At 37.3% G+C, this 21,606-nt stretch overlaps 2 protein-coding genes across 2 annotated transcripts; both read left to right on the plus strand.

The window, feature by feature from the left end:
• Positions 1-1,614: 1,614 nt before the first annotated feature.
• On the plus strand, positions 1,615-2,466 carry LOC129773629 (tigger transposable element-derived protein 1-like). The gene has a single exon (XM_055777268.1). The coding sequence runs from the start codon at positions 1,615-1,617 to the stop codon at positions 2,464-2,466; it is 852 nt and encodes a 283-aa protein (XP_055633243.1).
• Positions 2,467-2,478: 12 nt separating this feature from the next.
• Positions 2,479-3,240, plus strand: LOC129779922 (uncharacterized). The gene is made up of 2 exons (XM_055787700.1): positions 2,479-2,953; positions 3,005-3,240. The coding sequence occupies exons 1-2, from the start codon at positions 2,527-2,529 to the stop codon at positions 3,124-3,126; spliced, it is 549 nt and encodes a 182-aa protein (XP_055643675.1). The 5' UTR covers positions 2,479-2,526; the 3' UTR covers positions 3,127-3,240.
• The last annotated feature ends 18,366 nt before the right edge of the window (positions 3,241-21,606 follow it).

A 21,606-nucleotide genomic window follows, 5' to 3' on the forward strand; every position in this document is an offset into this window, starting at 1 on the left:
TGCGGGGAGCACCTTTAAACATAGGATTTTGTCTTTCTGGAACATGTTGGGGGTACAGATTGAAAATGTCCAGATTCTACCGCTTATTGCTCATCCATTTTTCGATGGATTTAACACGTTAAGCCCCGATTTTTTCGTGCTCTGCTTCCCATTCAGCGCGCATCAAGAGCGTTTGAACAATATAAGTGTCGGTCCCAGCTCCCGAAGATACTTATTGTATAAATAAAAAACAGTCAGAGATTCAACTAGAAAGTAGTTACAAGTAGGTTTTTACGCATTTTATGCCTGTTTTATCTTTGAATTATCTGTAAATCGCTACAAGTTGTTGTTCCGTCCAACGTGCAACAACCGAGTGGTAAGTAAAGAGCTGTTTGGTTAGGTGGCATGACCAAAATACGTAGAAGCATATTTTAACCCTGCCTCAAATTACTATTTTAACAACAAATTTCAAATGTAAGAGTATACAAACTGTTTCTACAGTATCTTATATATGTATTGGCTACATTGAATTGTTCTAAAAGCATACCTATCTGTTATATGGTCGGTGTTAAGTCAGACCGGGCCATGTGACATTTTTATGATTTCGAGAAAACGAACATAAAGTTTAATGCTCTGCAATTTACAAAGCATTTAATTTTTTCGTTCAATATTGTTCTCAGAAGTTTGAGCTACTCTCTGCCAATACTGTGATGTATGATAGTTGTAAAAAAACATCAAGTATCATGCCAAAAAAGGCTGTTATTTGGCTGCCTATACGTACAAAGTCCGCTCTGACTGAACTAAATGATGTATTTTTTGAGAGTTGGTTCACTATGACTGAACAATTCCGAACAGTATTCGTCAATATATCGTCAAATTTGAACTCATTGTCATCGTTACAGCCTAAATCGCACTCTGAAATAGTATATTTTGCGATCATTCACACTGCATTTTTCACTGATCCGTTCAGTCGGAGTGAACCAATTTTATTTTTATGCAGTCGGGCACAGCGTGTGTTGGTGATGGCTAGCTCATAGTTGCGCTGTGGGAGGGGTACTCGTGGTTTGTGGGGTCGTGTGCAAATTATGTGTGCTGCTAGATGCTGTCGCTTCAGTTCGTTCGGTGTGGAACTGAACACATATAAAAGGACGAAATCGCATTAAGAAGTTATTCGTGATTTAACCTTGCAGTGAAAGTTAAAGTGAAAGTGCAGTTCCTGAACCGTGGTGGTTGTAGAGTCTAGCCAGTTTGTGTTCGGTCGAGTTCGGCCAGTTCCCAGCGAGTTACCCAACCTTGGGGGTAATCGTGTGCAGTTCCGCTTTTCGACAGTTAGCTGAAGACGTCAGCAGTATTCAAAATTTTTGATTAAAGGCATACTCTAAAATGGCTTCGCAAAAAACCGCCTTCAAAAAAAACAGATCAAGAGTGTCTCTTTCTTTGGAAATGAAGCTCAATATTTTGGATGCCCTTCAAGATGGGAAATCTGTTGCAAACGTCGGCAGGAATTTAAAAATCAACGAATCGACTGTGCGTACAATTAAAAAGAATCAAGATAGCATCAGACAGACAGCAGCTCAGGGCACTATCTATGCAACAAAATCCTCATCATATACACGAGATCCATTGATGGTCAAGATGGAAAAGGCACTTCATATGTGGATCGAAGATCACGCGCAGAAGAAAATACCCTTGGATCAGGAATTAATAAGGGAGAAAGCTTTGAGCCTTTACCTTTGGTTAGAGAAGAATGAGCCGTCTTCAAGTAAAAAGAAAGACTTTACCGCGAGTAAGGGATGGTTTTATAACTTTATACGTAGTAATTCCATTCGCAACGTTAAAATCAAGGGTGAATCCGCATCGGCCGATGTTTCGGCTGCAAATAGTTTTCCTCCAAAGCTCGCTAAGATCATAAAAGAAGGTGCGTATCATGGTGACCAAGTGTTCAATGGAGATGAAACGGGTCTTTTTTGGAAAAGAATGCCGTCTCGTACCTACATTACGCAGCAGGAGCAATATGCCAGTGGTTTCAAAGCGGCCAAAGACAGGGTTACCCTGTTATTTTGCAGTAATGCTTCAGGCGACCTTATGTTGAAACCGCTATTGATCAATCGTGCTATGACGCCCCGCTCGTTGAAGGGGGCTGATTTCAACAAACTGCCAGTGCACTGGAAAGCTAACACTAAAGCGTGGGTCACAAAAGCCGTTTTTGAGGAATGGTTTTACGATATGTTTATTCCGGAAGTGAAAACATACTTGGAAGGAAAAGGTTTGGAGTTCCACGTGCTTTTGATTTTGGATAACGCTCCAGGACACCTAGTTATCAAGCACCCAAACGTTCAAGTTGTGTTTCTTCCACCGAATACAACTTCTTTGTTACAGCCTCAAGATCAAGGAATAATTGCTGCTTTCAAGAAGTTGTACATTAAACAATGTCTTCGGTACATCCTCGAAAAGCTTGAAAGCGATGAAACGATGACGGTAATTTAAGCGTGGAAAGAATTTAAGATAAGAGACGCTCTGACGTTCATAGGAAAGGCTCTGTCTTCTATGAAATCTAAAACATTGAATTCGTGCTGGAAGCCACTATGGCCAGAATGCGTGAAAGCTGGTTCAACAGACCCTTCAAATGTGGAAGAATCAGAAATTCTCATTCTGGCACATGCAATTGGAGGGAAAGGATTCAAAGATATGGATAGTAGAGACGTTGAAGAGCTTCTTGAAGACACCGAAATTGAAGATGATGAACTGATGCAGAGTTTAGTCACATCGGAGCCTTTAGAGGACGATGAAGACCGGGATATCAAGCCATGTGATATCGAAGACGGGAATAAATTAGCGGATACCCTCGTAAAACATTTTATGGAAAAGGATCCTTGTGTTGAGAGAGCCGTTTCATTTCGGAATGATTTGAAACTGTGTATGCTTCGCTACAATAGATTGAACGAAAAAACACAGCCAACAGTTATCGATGAAGGTAGTGACATTGATGTTTAAAGTGAAAAGTATTTTAATAATATCTTTACAGATGACGAGGATTTCAGCTTACCATTGGAACGCAGACGATCTCGTCCGATTTCTTCGGATGAGGAAGATATCGCCACATCATCTAACCGCAAACATCCACGTGTTGCTAATGATAGTGATTAGATCAATAAAAGAAATTCTTTTTTCCACTTGACTACAATAAAATTGATTTATGAATACATTGGTAAAAATATCATGGTAAAAAACTAAAAATATGTTTAATTAAATTTGTCTAAATTCCGAAAACATTTGTTTGTATTGTAATTTGAAATATTGTAAAAATTACTTTCGAACTACTGGACCGCTTCACATGATCGATATATCAAATTAAAGCCAATTAGCTAGTCTTTCTTGAAAAAATGTTATACTAGCAAAACAGTTGGATTTTGTTTTCGTAATTATTGATTGTATTTGTTTGCTTATAGTTTACATGATCCAAGGACGCTATATTTTTTTATGTTTCTTGAAAGTTCTGGTTTTTCCACACAAGATAATCGAAAATCAGAAATGTGATTTTTATCGTTTTCGAGTTATGAGTTTGCCGATGGTCCGAAAAATCAGATTTTTCTCTTTTTCTATAAATAACTTTTTTCTAGAAAGAAGAAGCTTTCAAGAAAAAAATATTTAAAATATAGTGCCCTTGGTCACGCAACCATATAAACTATAAAAAACAAGTACAATCAATAGTTACGAAAACTTGGCAAAATTGGTTGTACTGTTCGAAAAATGAGAAAAAATGTTACTCTATGTTTCTATATTTTGTATTTTATATGAAACATCTAAATTGGTAAATTTTATCAACAATTAGAGCGACAAAAACTCTAAAGTTTTTAATTTGTTATTAATTTTATCAAAAAAAAAAATGCATAATAAACTTGATTGTTTCTTGAAATTTAATTGAAGCTTTCTGAACGCTCTATAATTTGTTCTTCGACATCTAGCTCCTATATTTTCTTATTCCGCAGCAATATCATTTTAAACAATTCCTGGTGAGTCTTCAATTAGAATTTCCTAATTACCACGGTTTTTACTCCATTGTACTTATAATATCCAATAAACTTTCACCTTAACTTTGAAATATTACTTTTTTTCTTTCTTGAAAAAAGGCTATTTGAGATATAAGACTTTTTTTTCAAACTGAGTGTATTATAGTCCAAAATTGTATATAATCGAACCATAGATAATCGTGTCAGTATATAATCGACTCTGTATATAATAGAGTGAATATATTACTTCAGAAATCCGGTTTCATTATTGTGGTTTTAGTTGAAAACCTGACCAAGAAAATTCATTTTGCTTTCGTTGGATTGCGCCTGCGAACTATGTGCTACAAGAACGGAGCTTACAAACATCTTTACATCAGTTGCTCCACAATTGGACTGTACTTGCATCCTAATTTGTGGACTATTGCTGTATTTGCCTGAAAATAGAGTATCCAAACTACAGTTCGGAATATGAATCATGCGTCGAAACTTGATTCAAATTCCGATCACTACTTTAATACTAATTTTAAAGAAGATGTCTGCATAAAAGATTTCTAGTAGATCCATACCTTTTATAGCACTTAACATGAAAACAGCATACAAAATAGTTATACAACTACAAAAACTGAAAAACTGCGGAATTTGCTAACGCAAACAATGTGTTATTGGTTTCGACACATTTTTTGCAAATGCTTAGTCTTATGAATTATAAGCTGTATCGATACCTGTAAATGTTATTTGAATGTAGCCAATACCTCAAACAATGTCAAGGCTTTCATTATTCTATTATTTATAACATTAAAGTTTAGTAAATTTACATTTGAAAATTAAGTGTTCGGAATTTGAGACAAAACAGTACTTTGAGCTCCATCAACCAAATGTGTCTATCTTTTGAGTCGTAGTAAATGATATCTGCTTCTATGAAATGCTATAATATGCATGAACAAATTCAGTTCAGAAAAAAGCAAAAAGCGTTTGAACTTTTTCACCGTGGAGAAATATTAGGTTGTCTTATGTCCGATTGGGGCAGTCTTTCTTTGGAAAAAGTAAATAGCCTTTGTGAATCACGAATATACATATTTTTACTGGTAGATGAAGAACAATCGCTAAGATCGGACGCAAATAGATAGCATCCTTTTCTCCAGAATAGTAAAAAAAAACTTGAACCCTCGAAACTGTATTTATTTCTATACAAACATTTGAAACAAACCATCTCGATTACTACGGCAAAAAACTTCACCACATATGGTTAAGGGTGCTTCAAGTAACTCAATTTTCAAATTAGGCTTTTCAAAAGGAATTACATTGCTTAAAAGTGGTATCTCTCATTCGTTCAATAGATTATTTTCAAAATTACACAAATGAATTTCGAATACTTATTCAACCATTGATCAAAATATCCGACAAATCTTTTGACATATTGTAAAGTGACAGTCAAAAAATATACGATGTTACATACTTCTGTCCGGTACTGTGAGTAAATTTAACACTTAACGCCCACGTTTAATCTGGGAAAGCAAATAGCGCAAAAAAAGAAAATGTAGAACTGGTTTTTCCTAAATGAACAAATAAATTCCTATTTAACAATCATAACATTTTCCCCTCCAACAAATATGTCACCAGAGGAGAATTTTCGATCATTGCTTTCTACGGAAATCAAGTAAGGACGCAATACATTTTAGATGTAAGGATAGTTTTCAAGAATTGAGTGTGAAGTGTGAGTGTGAATGAGAATGTATGAATGTATGAATGTGAACATTGTTAAAATGTCCTTACATCCCATCCTTTTCCTAATGAAAATGTGTCACCCTTCTAAACTCGAGTCGACCGCGAGTAATCGGTTTCCTATTTTATTAACCATAGAATTAAGGAAACATGTTAATATATTCTAGTTAAAATATAGTGATGAATTTGGCTCCTTTAAACTTATGCAACTGAGCCTGTAAAAATAAACGATTTAATTAAAAAAACAGTAAGGACGTTGGTCCAAATGACGAACTAGCCAAAGGCTGAGTGTCATAAATAAAAATAAAAAACGGGGACATATCTTTCACATTTTTTAGATTGGTGTTTGACATCTCTTGAAATTTTTTTTGAATTCATATCGCTTGGAGTCTTTTGAGTAAAATTTACAAAAGATATTTCATATTAAATTTGTGTTGAAACATATAAAATTTCGCTGAAATACATCCGAAACAAAAAAAGGGGATCAAGCTCACATTACTTACACTATTGTTGTTTATTCTTTTTCCATTCGGTTACCAAAATCGTTTCAACGCTTGCTGAAATCGAACCCAGAATCAGGTACCAATTTCGCCAAGATTGCGACAACGTTATCACGAGAATACTAAATCTTATCCCTCAGATATACCGTGTTAACCTCGAGCAAACCACAGTTATTTAACTCAATTCCCAGGAGACAAACATAGAAAAAATGAATTTGGCTCCAAATATTGAAGCAAACGTACTTAAGTCTTACAAATGAACAAATTGAGAAGAAAATACAACATACCGCGTATAAATCGATTCTTTTGGAAAAACCGCGTAAATTCCGAAATCCGCGTAAAAAAAAACCGCGTAAATTCCGAAATCCGCGTAAAAAAAAACCGCGTAAATTCCGAAATCCGCGTAAAAAAAAACCGCGTAAATTCCGAAATCCGCGTAAAAAAAAACCGCGTAAATTCCAAAATCCGCGTAAAAAAAACCGCGTAAATCCCTAAAACCGCGTAAAAAAAGCCGCGTAAAAAAAAACCGCGCAAAAAAAAACCGCGTAAAAAGCGACTTTAGTGTAATCTTGTTTATCGATGCTCAAAAACTTCGTTTGAAATCTCGAGTCCATTCGGGGTAACACCGACACCTTCAGTCAGGGTAAAAACGACACCTGGTTTGCATTTCACTGATAGGAAAAATGCGTTCTTACTTTTTGTAAATGCCTCGTGTTTATACTTGAAATACGAAACGATAGAGCTGAATTGGTGAAATAGCCAAAACTAAGGTTTAATGGGGCTTGCCAACAAAAAAGCCTGACAGAGCTTATGGTATCCCATCATTTAACGTCCATCGGCATACCTCACGTGGATGCCACCTAGGCTGGGATCAAAGCTCTCGTGTGTGCGGACCAGAAGAAGGAATTTATCCATCACCTGCTTGATCTTGAGAACCGTCTGGCTTTTCAATTGACCAGAAAAGAACAACGTGAAAAATTCATTCAACACGAAAAACATAAGTACTGACTGATATTTCTAGACCGGAATCCGAACCATTCGTTTCACAAACCTAAAACTGCATTAGCAGGGAGAGCTGTGGGATTCAATAAGCCATCAGTGAACAGTTTTTTTTTGCAGTTGGAATACATAAAATTGTTTGCTTTTTTATCATTCAAATTTTGAGCAATCCAACTACATACAATTTGCAATTATCCCCCCACATAGTATATAGATATCATCTTAATACCTACTTTAAATTATTGTAACAAGTTTTCATGTCGGTTTTACCCGACAGGGAGTCGATCTCACCCGCACTCCCATTTATTTCACCTCAAAATATCATTTGTCTTCTATCAGTACTCGAATTCTACTCAAAAAATGATCAACAGATGCTGTAGACTGGTTCATGAATAGTTGAAGAGAGGTTCTGTAACAATTTGAAGTCAAAGAAACATGGAAGGCATTTCCAAGCGCAACAGTTCGGCTGAAGAGTTTATAAGGTAACACAGTAAAACTATTTTTTTTTGCAAAATTCAATTTTATTATTCAACATAATTGCCTTCGAGGGCGATACAGCGATTATAGCGATTTTGCATATTTTCGATACTTTTTTATAGAACTCTTTCGGTTTTTCCAAAAAAGGCCTCAGTTTCGGTAATCACTCCATCATCGGTCTTAAATTTCTTGCCAGCGACCATTCTCTTCAGGTCTGCGAACAGCAACTAGTCGCTGGGGGCCAGATCTGGAGAATACGGTGGATGCGGAAGCAATTCGAAACCCAATTCATGCTATTTTGCCATCGTTTTCATTGATTTGTAATTTTTCCATTTTTCTTCACAAAAACAAAAGTTGCTTCACTCTCAATGCTGTAACACACGAACCAATCGACCGATTGCTGTCAAATTTTGACACGTATCCATTAAAAGATATTGCTTTGTGATAGTCAAGTAGATTTTTGCAACAGATGCCATCTAGACGTCAACCTTATGAACTTTTCATCTGAACTGTTATGTGGAAATCCTTAGGGTGTCGGATTTACCCAGATTTCCCCTATCCTTCTAATGCAACGTCATTGAACAAATTGAGAGACGAATTCGCTTGTAATCTGATCCAAAACTCTTTTAAAAATGAGGTTTTATGGAAGTGGGGGTAAGACGGACATATTAAGAAGAACTTCAATTGTATCTTGGGAAACTCATGATTCCCAAAATCTAAAATCAGTTTCTCACAGTTTAATCTATTTTACTACCTGCGAAGTAAAGATGGCTGTCGAAGATACACCCCGTACTGGTAGGACAATCGTCGTGGAAACCGATAAAATCGTTGAAATCATCCAAGTAAACCGGCATGTGAGCACTCGCTCGATTGGCCAGGATCTGGGTATAGACCATAAAACCGTTTGGAACCATTTGCAGAAGATTGGATTCCAAAAAAAGCTGGATGTTTGGGTGCCACACGAGTTGACGCAAAAAAATCTTTTAGACCGAATCAACGCCTGCGATGCACTGCTCAAACGGAACGAACTCGACCAATTTTTGAAGAAGATGGTGACTGGTGATGAAAAGTGGATCACGTACGATAACCTAAAGCGAAAAAATCGTGGTCGAAGCGCGGTGAGCCGGCCCAAACCATCGCCAAGCCCGGATTGACGGCCAAGAAGGTTTTGCTGTGTGTTTGGTGGGATTGGAAGGGAATCATCCACTATGAGCTGCTCAACTATGGCCAGAACCTCAACTCGGTTCTCTCCTGTGAACAGCTTGACCGTTAGAAGCAGGCGATTGACCAGAAGCGGCCAGAAATGATCAATAGGAATGGTGTTGTTTTCCACCAGGACAACGCTCGGCCTCACACATCTTTGATGACCCGCCAGAAGCTACGGGAGATCGGATGGGATGTCCTATTGCACCCACCGTATAGTCCGGACCTGGCTGCAAATGATTATCATCTCTTCCGATCCATGCAAAACGCTCTTGGTGATACTAAGTTGGCCTCAAAAGAGGCTTGCGAAAACTGGTTGTCTGAGTTTTTTGCAAATAAGGACGGGGGGGGGGTTTATAAGGGGGGATAACGAAGTCGCCTTCTAAATGGCAACAAGTTTGCGAACAAAACGGCGCATATTTGACTTAAATTGGATACTTTTAAGTATGTTAAATAAAGCGTCAAATTTCGATCAGAAATACGACATTTCTTTTCCCCCAACCCAATAATTGGTCAAATGTGTTTTTCCATGTTTTTACTGAACGAAAATGTTTTGTGTTCCATATTTTTTACGTCTATGTTTTTTACGAGCCGAAAAGTAGAACATTTCAATTGATGCGGGTATAATGAACATGTAGTGGGGGTTCCTGATATACGAAGTGTAGAAGTTTATCGCTTGTGAGAGGAGTAATTTCGCTCCCTCTCAGTGTTTGTGTGTCCAGTAACTGAAATAGAAAACTCATAGAAAACAAACTCATGAAGACGAAAGTTACAATTCGTTCATTCTGAGAAACGCGTAGGATTTTGTACTTCTGATCAGTGCTGAAAATATTCACGTTCACGACATTCAAATTCGGCGAATTTCTGCCTTCCTTGTATTGCTCACTGCTTAAGCGAGAGTCGATAAATATGAAAGAACACTGTCAATGAACCCCAGTGGAATGAACATCAACATCAGCTTGCCATGAAGTTCATTTTTCATTTGCACCTTCTTTTTCGTCATGGTATTCGTAAGATCGAAAATGAAGATCATTGCGTGTTAGTGAAAATCAAAACATAAAAATGAGTGGGTTATATCTATGATATAACCGCAAGGTTCACGTGGAACTACCTTAGCTTAGCAATCATTCGTTTGTATTGATTAAATTCTTGATTGAATGAAACAGTTTCCAAATTCAATTGAGTTCAATATATTTGCTCTGTGAGTGAAAAAAATGAACAAATGCCGTGTAAAGTCAATTCATTTATTGTGATTGATTGTTCTTCGTTACAAGTAAATTTAATGACGGACCTTTTACATTTGGTATGATGACTAGAACAAAATATATGTACGGAAGAATTATCAAACGTTTGATGAACCAGCCTAAGTTTTTTGTCAATAAAGACAAAAAAAATTATCAAACGATTATTTTATTTTACATTTCCCTCTGAAGTTTACATCCCAAAAGTGTACATACTTCTCGAATCTCGAATTTGCTTGAAACTGGGAAGTTCATTCGCTTCTAGTGGCTGCACGATTTTCCCAGGTTCCTAAGTTTAGAAGATCATGTTAGGACAGACATATTCCACTCTGCACAAAGGCAAGCGAGGACAAAAGTACTCGCAGTTTGCATTTATTTGCAGAGCCGATTTCCCCAGAAACCTCGGTTTTGAAGTCTGTGTTAGGGAAACACATTTCAATCGGAACAAAAATACCCCCGATTTGTATGAATTCGCAATGCCGATTTCCCCACGCTTCATGGATTTGAAGTCTGTGTTAGGGAAACACATTCCAGTCGGAACGAAAATACCCCCGACTTGCATGAATTTGAAATACCGATTTCTCCAGGCACCTTGGTTTAGAAATCTCTATTAGGGAACACATTTCGGTAGGAACAAAAGCTCCCCCTACTTTCGTGTGTTCTTTTTCTTCTTTTTGGCTTCAAGAGGGTTTAAACTTTTCAGTTCACTCGCCTCTAGGCTCTTTCGTGTGTTTGCAATGCCGATTTCACTGCTTGGTTTTAAAGTCTGTGTTAGGGAACATTTTTCGATGAGAACAAAAGTCCCCCTACTTTCAAGTATTTGCAATGCCGATTTCCCCAAGGCTGCTTGGTTTTGATGGCTGTGTTAGGGAAACCATAAATCGGGCCAATCAAAACGATGCAGTTAGGGCGTTTAGATAACGCCTAATATTTTACAGTTATTCAATTGTTTATCTAATGAAAAACAACATTTTGTTAGTTGCGATAGATGCGTAGAAATATTCCCTATCAAGTGATGCAAACATCTCTCCTATCCAGTACGAAATGTTCGAGCTATAAGCATTCGAAATCTTTCATTTTTTCCTGCATGTTCTGTGTTTAGGTTTTCATTTTACCCTCCATATATTCCGGTTAGACGTAGTCCCACGTCAAAATTCAACGTCACCAATTGAGAGTAAAATTGATTAGTGGTAAAGGATGGCAATTCATCACACAAAATTCTTGTTTTTGGCGAGTTTGGTAATGGAATGTATAGAATAACTCTTGCTACGTTTTATGAATCTACTCACGATTGCCCGGAAATGGCATACACCACCATTTATATGTGCAATGGGTGACACGTTTTCAATGAAAATTCACTGCAAGCGATGAAGATCAACTTAACGTTCGTGATAATCATCTGAAATTATTGACAGTAATGGAAGTGCCTGAATGCAGGCTTTTCGAAATTCGTTCATGCTGTTTTCGATCAATATACCAGACAAAGCTTAGGCGTCTCGACTCTTGTGTTATACTCATTATGACAGATATGATGTTGAGTTTCAACAGAAGAGAATTCATCCAATACTAGGAAAAATCTAATTTCTTCATTCGTGAATAAATTTTGATAATTTGTGGCACTGCTTCTGATACAATTTGCGATTGAATGCTCCGCTAATTCACTCCAAATTTTTGAAAATCGGCTAGAAAAAACGGCTGAACGTATCAATATGAAACATTCAAAGATGTTTAGGGAATACACTAGGCTAAAAATTTCCCTGAAAACATTAGGACTTATTGCGGTATTTGCAGAATTACAGAGGGTTTTGTAAAGCACTATAAAAATCCTGATTTTGGCACTTTTTTGAAGTCGATGAAATCTAATTTTTTTTTTCCGTCAAAGTAACAAAATATCCTTTAAAAAATTCTTGGAGTTTTCAAAACTGTCTTTCAATTTTCGGTGCGATGGTTGTTTATTGAATTATTCATCATCAAAGACGAAAGGGTAATTTTTCATTAAAACTGGAATATCTCTGTGTGGAAAGGTCCTACAGGAACGTTCTAGGAACCGAATGAAAGCTAGTTGATAAGGTTAATTGGATTTGCTATTGAGTTGGGTAGCAAAAAATTGTGTTAGTCCAGAATATCGATTTTTCATTTCATCCCGATATTGTTTTGCGCACTACACCAGCACACGACAAGATAAAAATATGTACGTAAAATATTGTAATACATGAAAGTTGTAGCCTCAAAATGATGCGCATCGCAGCGAAGTTACAGCATGTCAAAAATCACTTAAATTTTTCGACTTCGCACTCTGTTCCTCTATTTTTTTGTCGAGTGTACCGTTCTAAATCATATTTCGGACACTTTGTTCTAATATCTTAAAATGTTTAATGCACTGATGATGTAACTATAAAATTAATATCACAATTGCTTCTTTAGAGTAATCCCTTGGTTTCATCATCATTCCATATGAGAACTAAATTTGAATTATAACATAATCGGCAAAAATCTTTCAACACTACTCACTATCGTTTGTGTTTGACGTTTGCTTAGCGTGAACACGTAAAATTTACCCTTTCATAAATATTTAAGTTTCTCCCGTATTTCATCTGTTCTCATCATCGTTAATAATCTACCGTGATTGTTTGGCAAGTGTTTCGCAGTTGACTATAAAATATAATCATGTGTTATGTAATTTTCGTCCAAAAAATTACAAAATAAAGTGTCCGAAATTTGATTTAGTGTCCGAAGTTTGATTTTTATTCGCTTCATTTGAAAAGCATTTTATTCGATGATTTTTTTATGTATTCAATCAAATAGGTACCACAGTAGAAAGCTTAAAAGCACATTGAACTAATTTATTAAAAATATCAACCAAATAATACCTGTGCATAAAGTTTAGATCTGTTTTCTGCATCAAATGCCTTGAACGCCCGAAATATGATTCAGAAAGGTAGATCAATTAAGTTCAGTTTCAGTTTCTTTATACTTACTGTGGTATCCTGAATTTAGAGTGTAGCTCTGTTAGTGAAAGGTAAACAAAGGGAGTGCTGTTTAACCTGTCAATGACGATAGACGTGTCTGGAAGAATAGAAGTTTTACGTGTAATAGATTCCAGTAGTTATGGAATATCACACTTACTAATCTAGGTCCAATAGTAAAGATGAGAAAGTATCAGTTGACAGTAGAATTGATTTATATTAGGAAATGGGGTGGGCAATTTACTGTTTGAATCAACATTTCCCAAGGTTTTGCCATCCGTAACACTGTAACTAATGAACACAGAGCTGCAAAAAATTGGGTTTACATGCTCATTCAGGAAACAGCATGGACTATGTTTCATTGAGATTTTTATTATCTCTAAATAATGAATGATCAGAATCGCTTTATAGTTCACCGGAAATGGATATTTCACTTAACAGGAATGGAGGAAAATTCAGCTACAATCATATTTGCCGAATAGCAAGCGATTGTGCTGCAATCATCCATTTGTAGGAATCCACCTCGAATGAATTGATGATTAGGGACTGGACAGCATGGTTGTTTTTCCGAAGGAGGGAGGAATTTTGTTCCTATATAGACCATGGAACCAATTCGCATTTCCAATGAAAGGCAATGTGGGTAAAAATAATCTAAACCTCAGCGGGAAGCCTGGTACTCTAACAACGTTTGCTAGCAAAACCGACAAAAAAACCTCCCCTGCAGCGAAGCCAGCAGAGGAAAGGTAAAATTAATGAACACAGAGCGAATCACTTTTTGGTAGTACTGGTTTCCTGTTAGAAACACACCAGTCATTTTGACTGACGTAACAGCGACAGCTGTCAGTCAAATTCTGCTTCCGTATTACGACTACGTATCGCCTCGCATCATTTCATATCGTCACAAGAGTACGACTACGAAATACATCCGTCGCAGATCATCGCCATCCGGAACCAGCCACAAGTCGTCGTTTCATCAAAGTCGATTCGAAGCAATCATCATTACGGCAAATAATTGACAAATCATCACCCATTCGTTTGTGTTCGCTCTGGTAACACCTTCGGGTGGTAGCTGCTAGTTTTCAACCCTGTTATCGCATCATCAAAATCGATATTGGAAAAAGGGACCGTGAGTCTATTCTCGGCAATAACTGTTAGGAGGTCTACCAGAGTCTTTGCTAATGTGGTCTATTACTGAAATGCGTGATGCAGTATTGCCAGCATGGTGACTTGAAAGCTTGTGTCTCACCTTCCGAAATAAAATCACTTGCCAACACTAGCACACATCGTTATCTACTTGGGTGTGTGTATGGGTGTGTGCCGCTTCTAATGCTAACAGCACAGCAGACGCAACTGATTTCGACGAGGCATCATCCGAATACAAAATCAACGCTACAAAGGGTCGCCGCAACGTAACGACTGACGACGAGATGACGCCATAGGCATTCGCTCCTGTTACCACAGTCACATGAACATTTCCCATGTGGCCTCGTTCGCGTCTGTTTCGAATTCCAACAGGACGTTGCCATTGTTCCGCTGCGGAAATCGATTCCAACAAGAAAAGGAACAGAAATCTGTTGAACTTGAACCAACCTTGGCTCGGTGTTGGCCGGAATCACATGGCGCCTCGCAGCGTTTGAGAAAATTAAACCAAGAACCGATGAGTTTTGGAGGGGTGAATCCGTACAGGAAAACGACCCATGCGACAGTCAGCTGGTGGTGTTGGTCTCCGTAAACAGATGGGCTTTGTCACATAAAATTTAAAATCCCGTGTGACTCGCCGATTAAACCGACCACGATGGGTGCTTTATGTGAAATTTTAAACAACGAATAAACAGGAGCGCAGCAAATTTTTCACACTACTCGCTGAGAAACTCAAGCCGAGCGAAGCGGTAATGTTTGTGTTATACTCTAATGCGATTTAGGCGTTTAAAAAGTTCTTCCCTTCACCGCCATCGGTTCATCTTTTTTGTTGTTGTTCGGTAAATCGCTGTTTGGGGTAAAGTCGGTGAGCAGAATGCGTTCGGTAAGAAGTGGAAATAAAAAAAAGGAATGGGACGAGAACGATCAGATGGGTATTAAAATCCATTAAAACCTGTCGGGACGGGGGAAATTTATTGATCGGATTTTCACATATTGAATTCGACACTGGAAACGTTGTTTGCTTTCAGTTCTATGTTTATCCGTCTATTTTTATTATTTATTTATTTATTTATTCGTCTTCGATTTAAACGTACAGACTACTAATTACTCCTAAAAAAAACTGCAATTATACTTGACATCTCCTGTCTCTTGGTTGTATTAAAGAGGTTAACTTAATTGTCCAGCTTATTGACTGGCTAATATTAAATACTCTGAGATTTTATTCGTCTCTTGATCCGTAAGGGGTCAATGTGGAAAACTTCAATCCAAACTTTTTCTCCAATTGCCTTGACAAAGACACTTCATTGTCGTTCGAGGCTCTTCAGCAAACCGTGTCCGCTTTAAGCACCATCAAACGAAAATCGTTTTGGTGTATTGGTTGTATTGTAAATGTTGAGTTTCGTTTCGAATAAACAGCTTTGAACATTGTGGGTGCAGACCTGGTCCCGACATATTATAACATTTTTACTACAACTGGCTGACCATTCCATTTCAAACCGATGTAGTGGTTCTCAGATTTTCGTGAAAAGTGGTAGATTTGTTTTGACGTAGGACTACGTCTTACATTAAAGGTGCCAAATCGGAAAACAGGTCACGTTTTTATGAAATAAAGTTAACGTAATAACTATTATAGCCTCCCATAAACTCACATTGCGAAATATAAAACCATCATCACTTTCACCGCAGCGCCGCCTAGGTGTACATATGTACGTTAGATCGCCAATTGACGAATTTACGCAAAGCTGAATCAGCTCATGCGACATCTACATTAGAGCTCAGAACCACAAAAGTGAGGGTGTTTGTTTATTTTACGCACTGAAAAGCAACATTCGGTGGTGATTATTCATTTTATTTTAATTTAGATTCATTTCAGTCATTGTATGTCGTCAGTATATGGTAAGAAAGTTGGAGTTTTGTATATTTACGATGGTCTCAACACGCGATTTGACCAAAGTCATAGATAACCCTCGAAAATTTTAAGTTTGATAATGCATACCGGTTATTGATACTATGGCTAATTGCGATGAAATCGATATCATATCAAATTGGCTGATATCATTGATTATGTAGGGATCGATACGAGAGGGATTTGCTGTATTTTTAGTGCAAAACACCCTATTCATCGTTTACTTAGTTGAAAAAAAAATTAAAGTTAATAAGTAACTCTTTAGTAGAACATTTGGTAACAGTAGCGTAATTTTGTGGTAACTTTCTCGTTGCTCTGTTAAAATGTAAGTTTTTTTTATCCTATTTGTTTTATTTAGGCTTATTAGCATTTTAGCTTTAACAGTACCGAATTTTAATCGTGTACATGTCACATGGTTATCATATACGATCGGGGTTCTGCCAAAACGAACCAAGTATCAAACACATTATTTTGAGATATTTCAATTTGAAGTTTGTGCTCCTACTAATTGACTGTGTCTGATCAAATCTATCATTTAATCGCTCACGTGTTACAAACAGAATGTCAAACATAATACTCCCTTTCATACTCGTCAATTTATGATTCAGAACTTTTAGAAATATGAAAAAATATGTTTCAGAAATATGAAGAAATATGTTTCAGCTAGACACGCCAAACTTCGTTTACTTTGCAGCCAGAGTGAACCAAGTCCATGCTAGCTATTAACATAATATCATTACATAACACATTAGTATTTTGTAACGGCTCTTGAATAATTTCATGAATGGTATAGATATTGACTCACTTTTACTGTTTATGACAAAATAATATCTTAATAAATGATAATAAATTGATTTAAGAATGCATTACACCTAGTTCGTTGTGGTTGAACAGGATTTTTGAAAATGCAGATCAGCGCTTCTACATTTCATTGCAGCCCGTAGGCTGTCTTACTTACCAGATTCCGACGATATTTGATTCCAGGAGCTGTCCGAAGTACAAAAATCTATTGAAAGTTCGGATATGTCTTCTTGGAGAAAACGATCACTATCGTCAGATGCCATATTGTGGGTTTATGGTTCGCTTTGCTTGAATGCAATTTGGTTTTTTTACAGTCTGCTACACAGAATTTTTGTTTTGGAGCTGTTGTCAACCATCCGAATGACATGGTCATTTTACAGTCGATAGATTATTATTTTCTGCGTCCAATGGTGTAAGTAACTCAATTTTGAAAAAAATGACGCTTGGTTCGTTTTGGCAGAACCCCGACCATATATAATTAGCACATTACACAGTCTCCATTTTTAGGCGTAAGAATATTCCTTCTATACCATTGCATATGGTACATTTATACAGTAGCCATTTAGGCGAGTTAGCTACCGAGGCTCACTGCTAACAAGCTGACGCAAGCATCGCACGTGGAGCCAGCAAGGAAGACAAAAAAAACGGACGACATCGATTTTGTTATGATCGGCGTATTTATTGAGGACGGCGAGGGATGGAATTCGATCGATGACCACACCGCTAGTAGTGCACAATCATCAGTTAGAACTACAGAACTACAGAACTACAGCTAGGGTTTAATTTATTCAATAAATCAGTTTATGGCGAACCACGAATGAAGACGGATATTTTCTAAAAAGTATTTCACGTCTGGATAAATTTAACTGGCGTAAGAGTATTCTTTCTGTTCTTCTCATTGAACCACCGGATAGTGGAGACAGTTGATATGATCATTGTTGAGTTATTAATAAAACAGCAGCCCGATGTATCTTGCAGAGCAGAGCAGTTGTATGGATGAATCGATATTATTTCGACCGTGGATCGATCTCCATCATTGATGATTGTTGCGTGAACGTAGTTATTCTGTAACAATGGTCAATGAGGGCCCTGAGCTTTGAACTCACGATCGATCGCTCCCTAAGCGAACGCGCAACCAATGTGGCTATGGAGACCCCCCAAATTGTAAGTTTGATAATTCTCATATCATAAATGCTTATAAGCAATAAATGCTCAATAGAAGTGCAAAGTAAATGTAATTAAAATAGTAGAAGTAAAATAGTAAAATAAAAAAATAAGGGGACTTTTTATTTAAATCATGGAACCCAGAGTAAATGTTCCGAGGTTTCACTTTCGGCATTATAAAAGCGACTAATATCATCTTGTACTAAACCCATGTTTTTGAGATGGTATTAACTCGGACAGTGTCCTTTTATAAGACCAGTGAATGTGCTGAAGTTTTTCTTATTAAGACTCAGCAATTGTTGAACCCTCCGTATTCTCCTGATCTATCACCATGCGACTATTTTCTGTTCCCTAATCTAAAAAAAAATCACGAAACAAAATTTAATATTTGCTCTTTGGTCTATTGTATTTTTACGACACAAGCACAAAACGTACTGTCATTAGAAAGCACGAACTTTTTAACCTGTCAACTGATTTACATAAAGTTGGTTGCGTTTGAAAGGTGATTCCTTTACCTTTCTAATCTTATCAACGTTCAACAGATGGCGTTACGGGTTACAAGACGCCGATCAGGACTATAAATTTCGTCAAACTGATTATTCCTGATTGGCATCTATCTCGCTATAGCTTTCAGTCTATTTTTCTTCAGTAAGCAGTAGATAAGCTTGAAGAGTAGTAGAAAAATGGGGCATACCACAATAGTTCAAAATAATGGACGCAGTGGTTCACACCCAACAGGGGGAAAAAATACGGAGGGTGGTCGATGACACAAATCTGTTTTTTCATCAAAAATTCACGAACTATCGAAAAAAATCACGAAACAAAATTTAATATTTGCTCTTTGTTCCATTGTATTTTTACGACACAAGCACGAAACATACCGTCATTAAAAAGCGCGTAACTTTTCAACCTGTCAACCGATTTAGGGGAAAAGGGGGGAATTTGGACCACCTAAGCAAATTGCCTAATTTTTCCAAACCAATACGGTCTAAATAAAAAATGGCACATTGTACACTGAGCTACACTTGTTTTCTCTCAATAAATAATGTTTAATCATTATATAAAGCTTCAATCTACCAAATATATCATAAAATAAAAGAGATGATTTTTGGACATTAAAATTTGATGCGGGGTGAATTGGACCGTCTGTGGGGTGATTTGGTCCAGTGTGTGTTTCATCGAAAAAAACATACTTATGTTTATGTAAAGTATTTTGGGATAATGTTACAATCAGTAACAATGTTTTGGGATCGATACCAGGTGTCTTGGCCAGATTCCAGACCAGAAATGTTGGATTGACACCATCTCGAATTCTGCATGAATCTTTTCACTGTTGTTCGAGCATTTTCAAACACTTTTGATGCTTAGTCAAAGAAAATCCGTTCTCGATGGGCTGCGTTGCTCTTTCAAGCTCCTTCTTCTTCCAACGTTGTCTGTCCATCCTCTTCTTGTAATTCGGCGGCATCTGGAATCATTTAGACCAAAGAAAAGTCTCAAACCTGTAGGACCAATTCACCCCACAGAAACGTGTCCATGTCACTCCACACAACACGCAAAAATTAAAATGTAATTAATTTCATTTATTGTTATCAAACTTACAGTTTCGCTACATCAAATTGTTCCTCTTTTGTAGGCGAACAGATCTTTACTGCACAATACACGAAAAGTTTGTTTAATCAGCGGGAAAAACCTTAAAACCACGATCGGAAAACTCACATTTTTTGACGCTCAAAGTACATGATGTATTTATGATACCGTTTCCCTCTACTTGTGAAGTTTTTTCAAGGTTTTTTTACTTTAGGTACATACGGTTCAACAATAGAAGGAAAGGACATTATAGAAAATCCAAGGTGAGCCGTAATTTTTTAGATAAAGGGGTGGTCCAAATCACCCCATATGACCAAATCACCCCGTGTTACCCTACATAAAAGTGGCTGCGTTTGAAAGGTGAGATCTTTACCTTTCTAATGTTATCAACGTTCAACAGATGGTGTTACATGTTCCATGATTTAAACAAAAAGTCCCCTTATTTATTGAACATACTGTGTAGAATTGAATTATAGAGGCCTTAAAATTTTTCCGTTCATTTGCCTCTGGTCTTGTAGAAGGCCTATAAGGGAAACTCGAATTAATCGTCGGCCTTGAGAAAGACTTATTGGAGAGTCTTGATAGAATTCAATTGCTGCTCAGCGAGTGTGTGTCTCATCGATAAAAATAAATCATTATCGGAAGGAGCCAGGAGACAGGAAGGAAGTCATTATTGGAGTAGAGCACAGATTAATTCGAAATGGTTCAAATTTTAATATTGGGTTCATACGAGAGTCGTTCAAAAAATAAGTTTCAGTACCTCAGAAATCGCGGAAATATAAAGTTAGGACAAAAAGCAAGGCGTGGCACGAGTTTTTCTATTCCGAGCGCGAAGTGCGTAGCGTCCAACTTTTTGAAATACGATGTAACTGCGTTACGAATTTCTTCAGTGTTATCGAACCGTTGACCGCCGAACGGCTGTTTCATCACCGGGAATAAGTGATAGTCGCTAGGGGCGAGGTCTGGGGAGTAAGGAGGATGCGCATTATCGTGGATGAGGAACACTCCTTTCGTCAATAAATTTGGCTTTTTGTTCTTAATCGGTCCAAAACTTCACAATAGTACGGTGATGAAACTGGCGTTCGGCGGTCAACGACTCGACTCGACTCAACGATTCGTGATGCAGTTACATCGTACTTAAAAAACTTGGACGCTACGCACTTCGCGCTCGGAATAGAAAAACTCGTGCCTCGCTATAAAAAAAAAAAGGTTCACGTGGAACTACCTTAGCTTAGCAATCATTCGTTTGTATTGATTAAATTCTTGATTGAATGAAACAGTTTCCAAATTCAATTGAGTTCAATATATTTGCTCTGTGAGTGAAAAAAATGAACAAATGCCGTGTAAAGTCAATTCATTTATTGTGATTGATTGTTCTTCGTTACAAGTAAATTTAATGACGTACCTTTTACGTTTGGTATGATGACTAGAACAAAATATATGTACGGAAGAATTATCAAACGTTTGATGAACCAGCCTAAGGCTGAAAATCTTTCCAATAAAGACAAAAAAAAATTATCAAACGATTATTTTATTTTACATTTCCCTCTGAAGTTTACATCCCAAAAGTGTACATACTTCTCGAATCTCGAATTTGCTTGAAACTGGGAAGTTCATTCGCTTCTAGTGGCTGCACGATTTTCCCAGGTTCCTAAGTTTAGAAGATCATGTTAGGACAGACATATTCCACTCTGCACAAAGGCAAGCGAGGACAAAAGTACTCGCAGTTTGCATTTATTTGCAGAGCCGATTTCCCCAGAAACCTCGGTTTTGAAGTCTGTGTTAGGGAAACACATTTCAATCGTATGAATTCGCAATGCCGATTTCCCCACGCTTCATGGATTTGAAGTCTGTGTTAGGGAAACACATTCCAGTCGGAACAAAAATACCCCCGACTTGCATGAATTTGAA

Source organism: Toxorhynchites rutilus, chromosome 3 (genome assembly GCF_029784135.1).
Source record: "Toxorhynchites rutilus septentrionalis strain SRP chromosome 3, ASM2978413v1, whole genome shotgun sequence".
Lineage (NCBI taxonomy): Eukaryota > Metazoa > Arthropoda > Insecta > Diptera > Culicidae > Toxorhynchites > Toxorhynchites rutilus.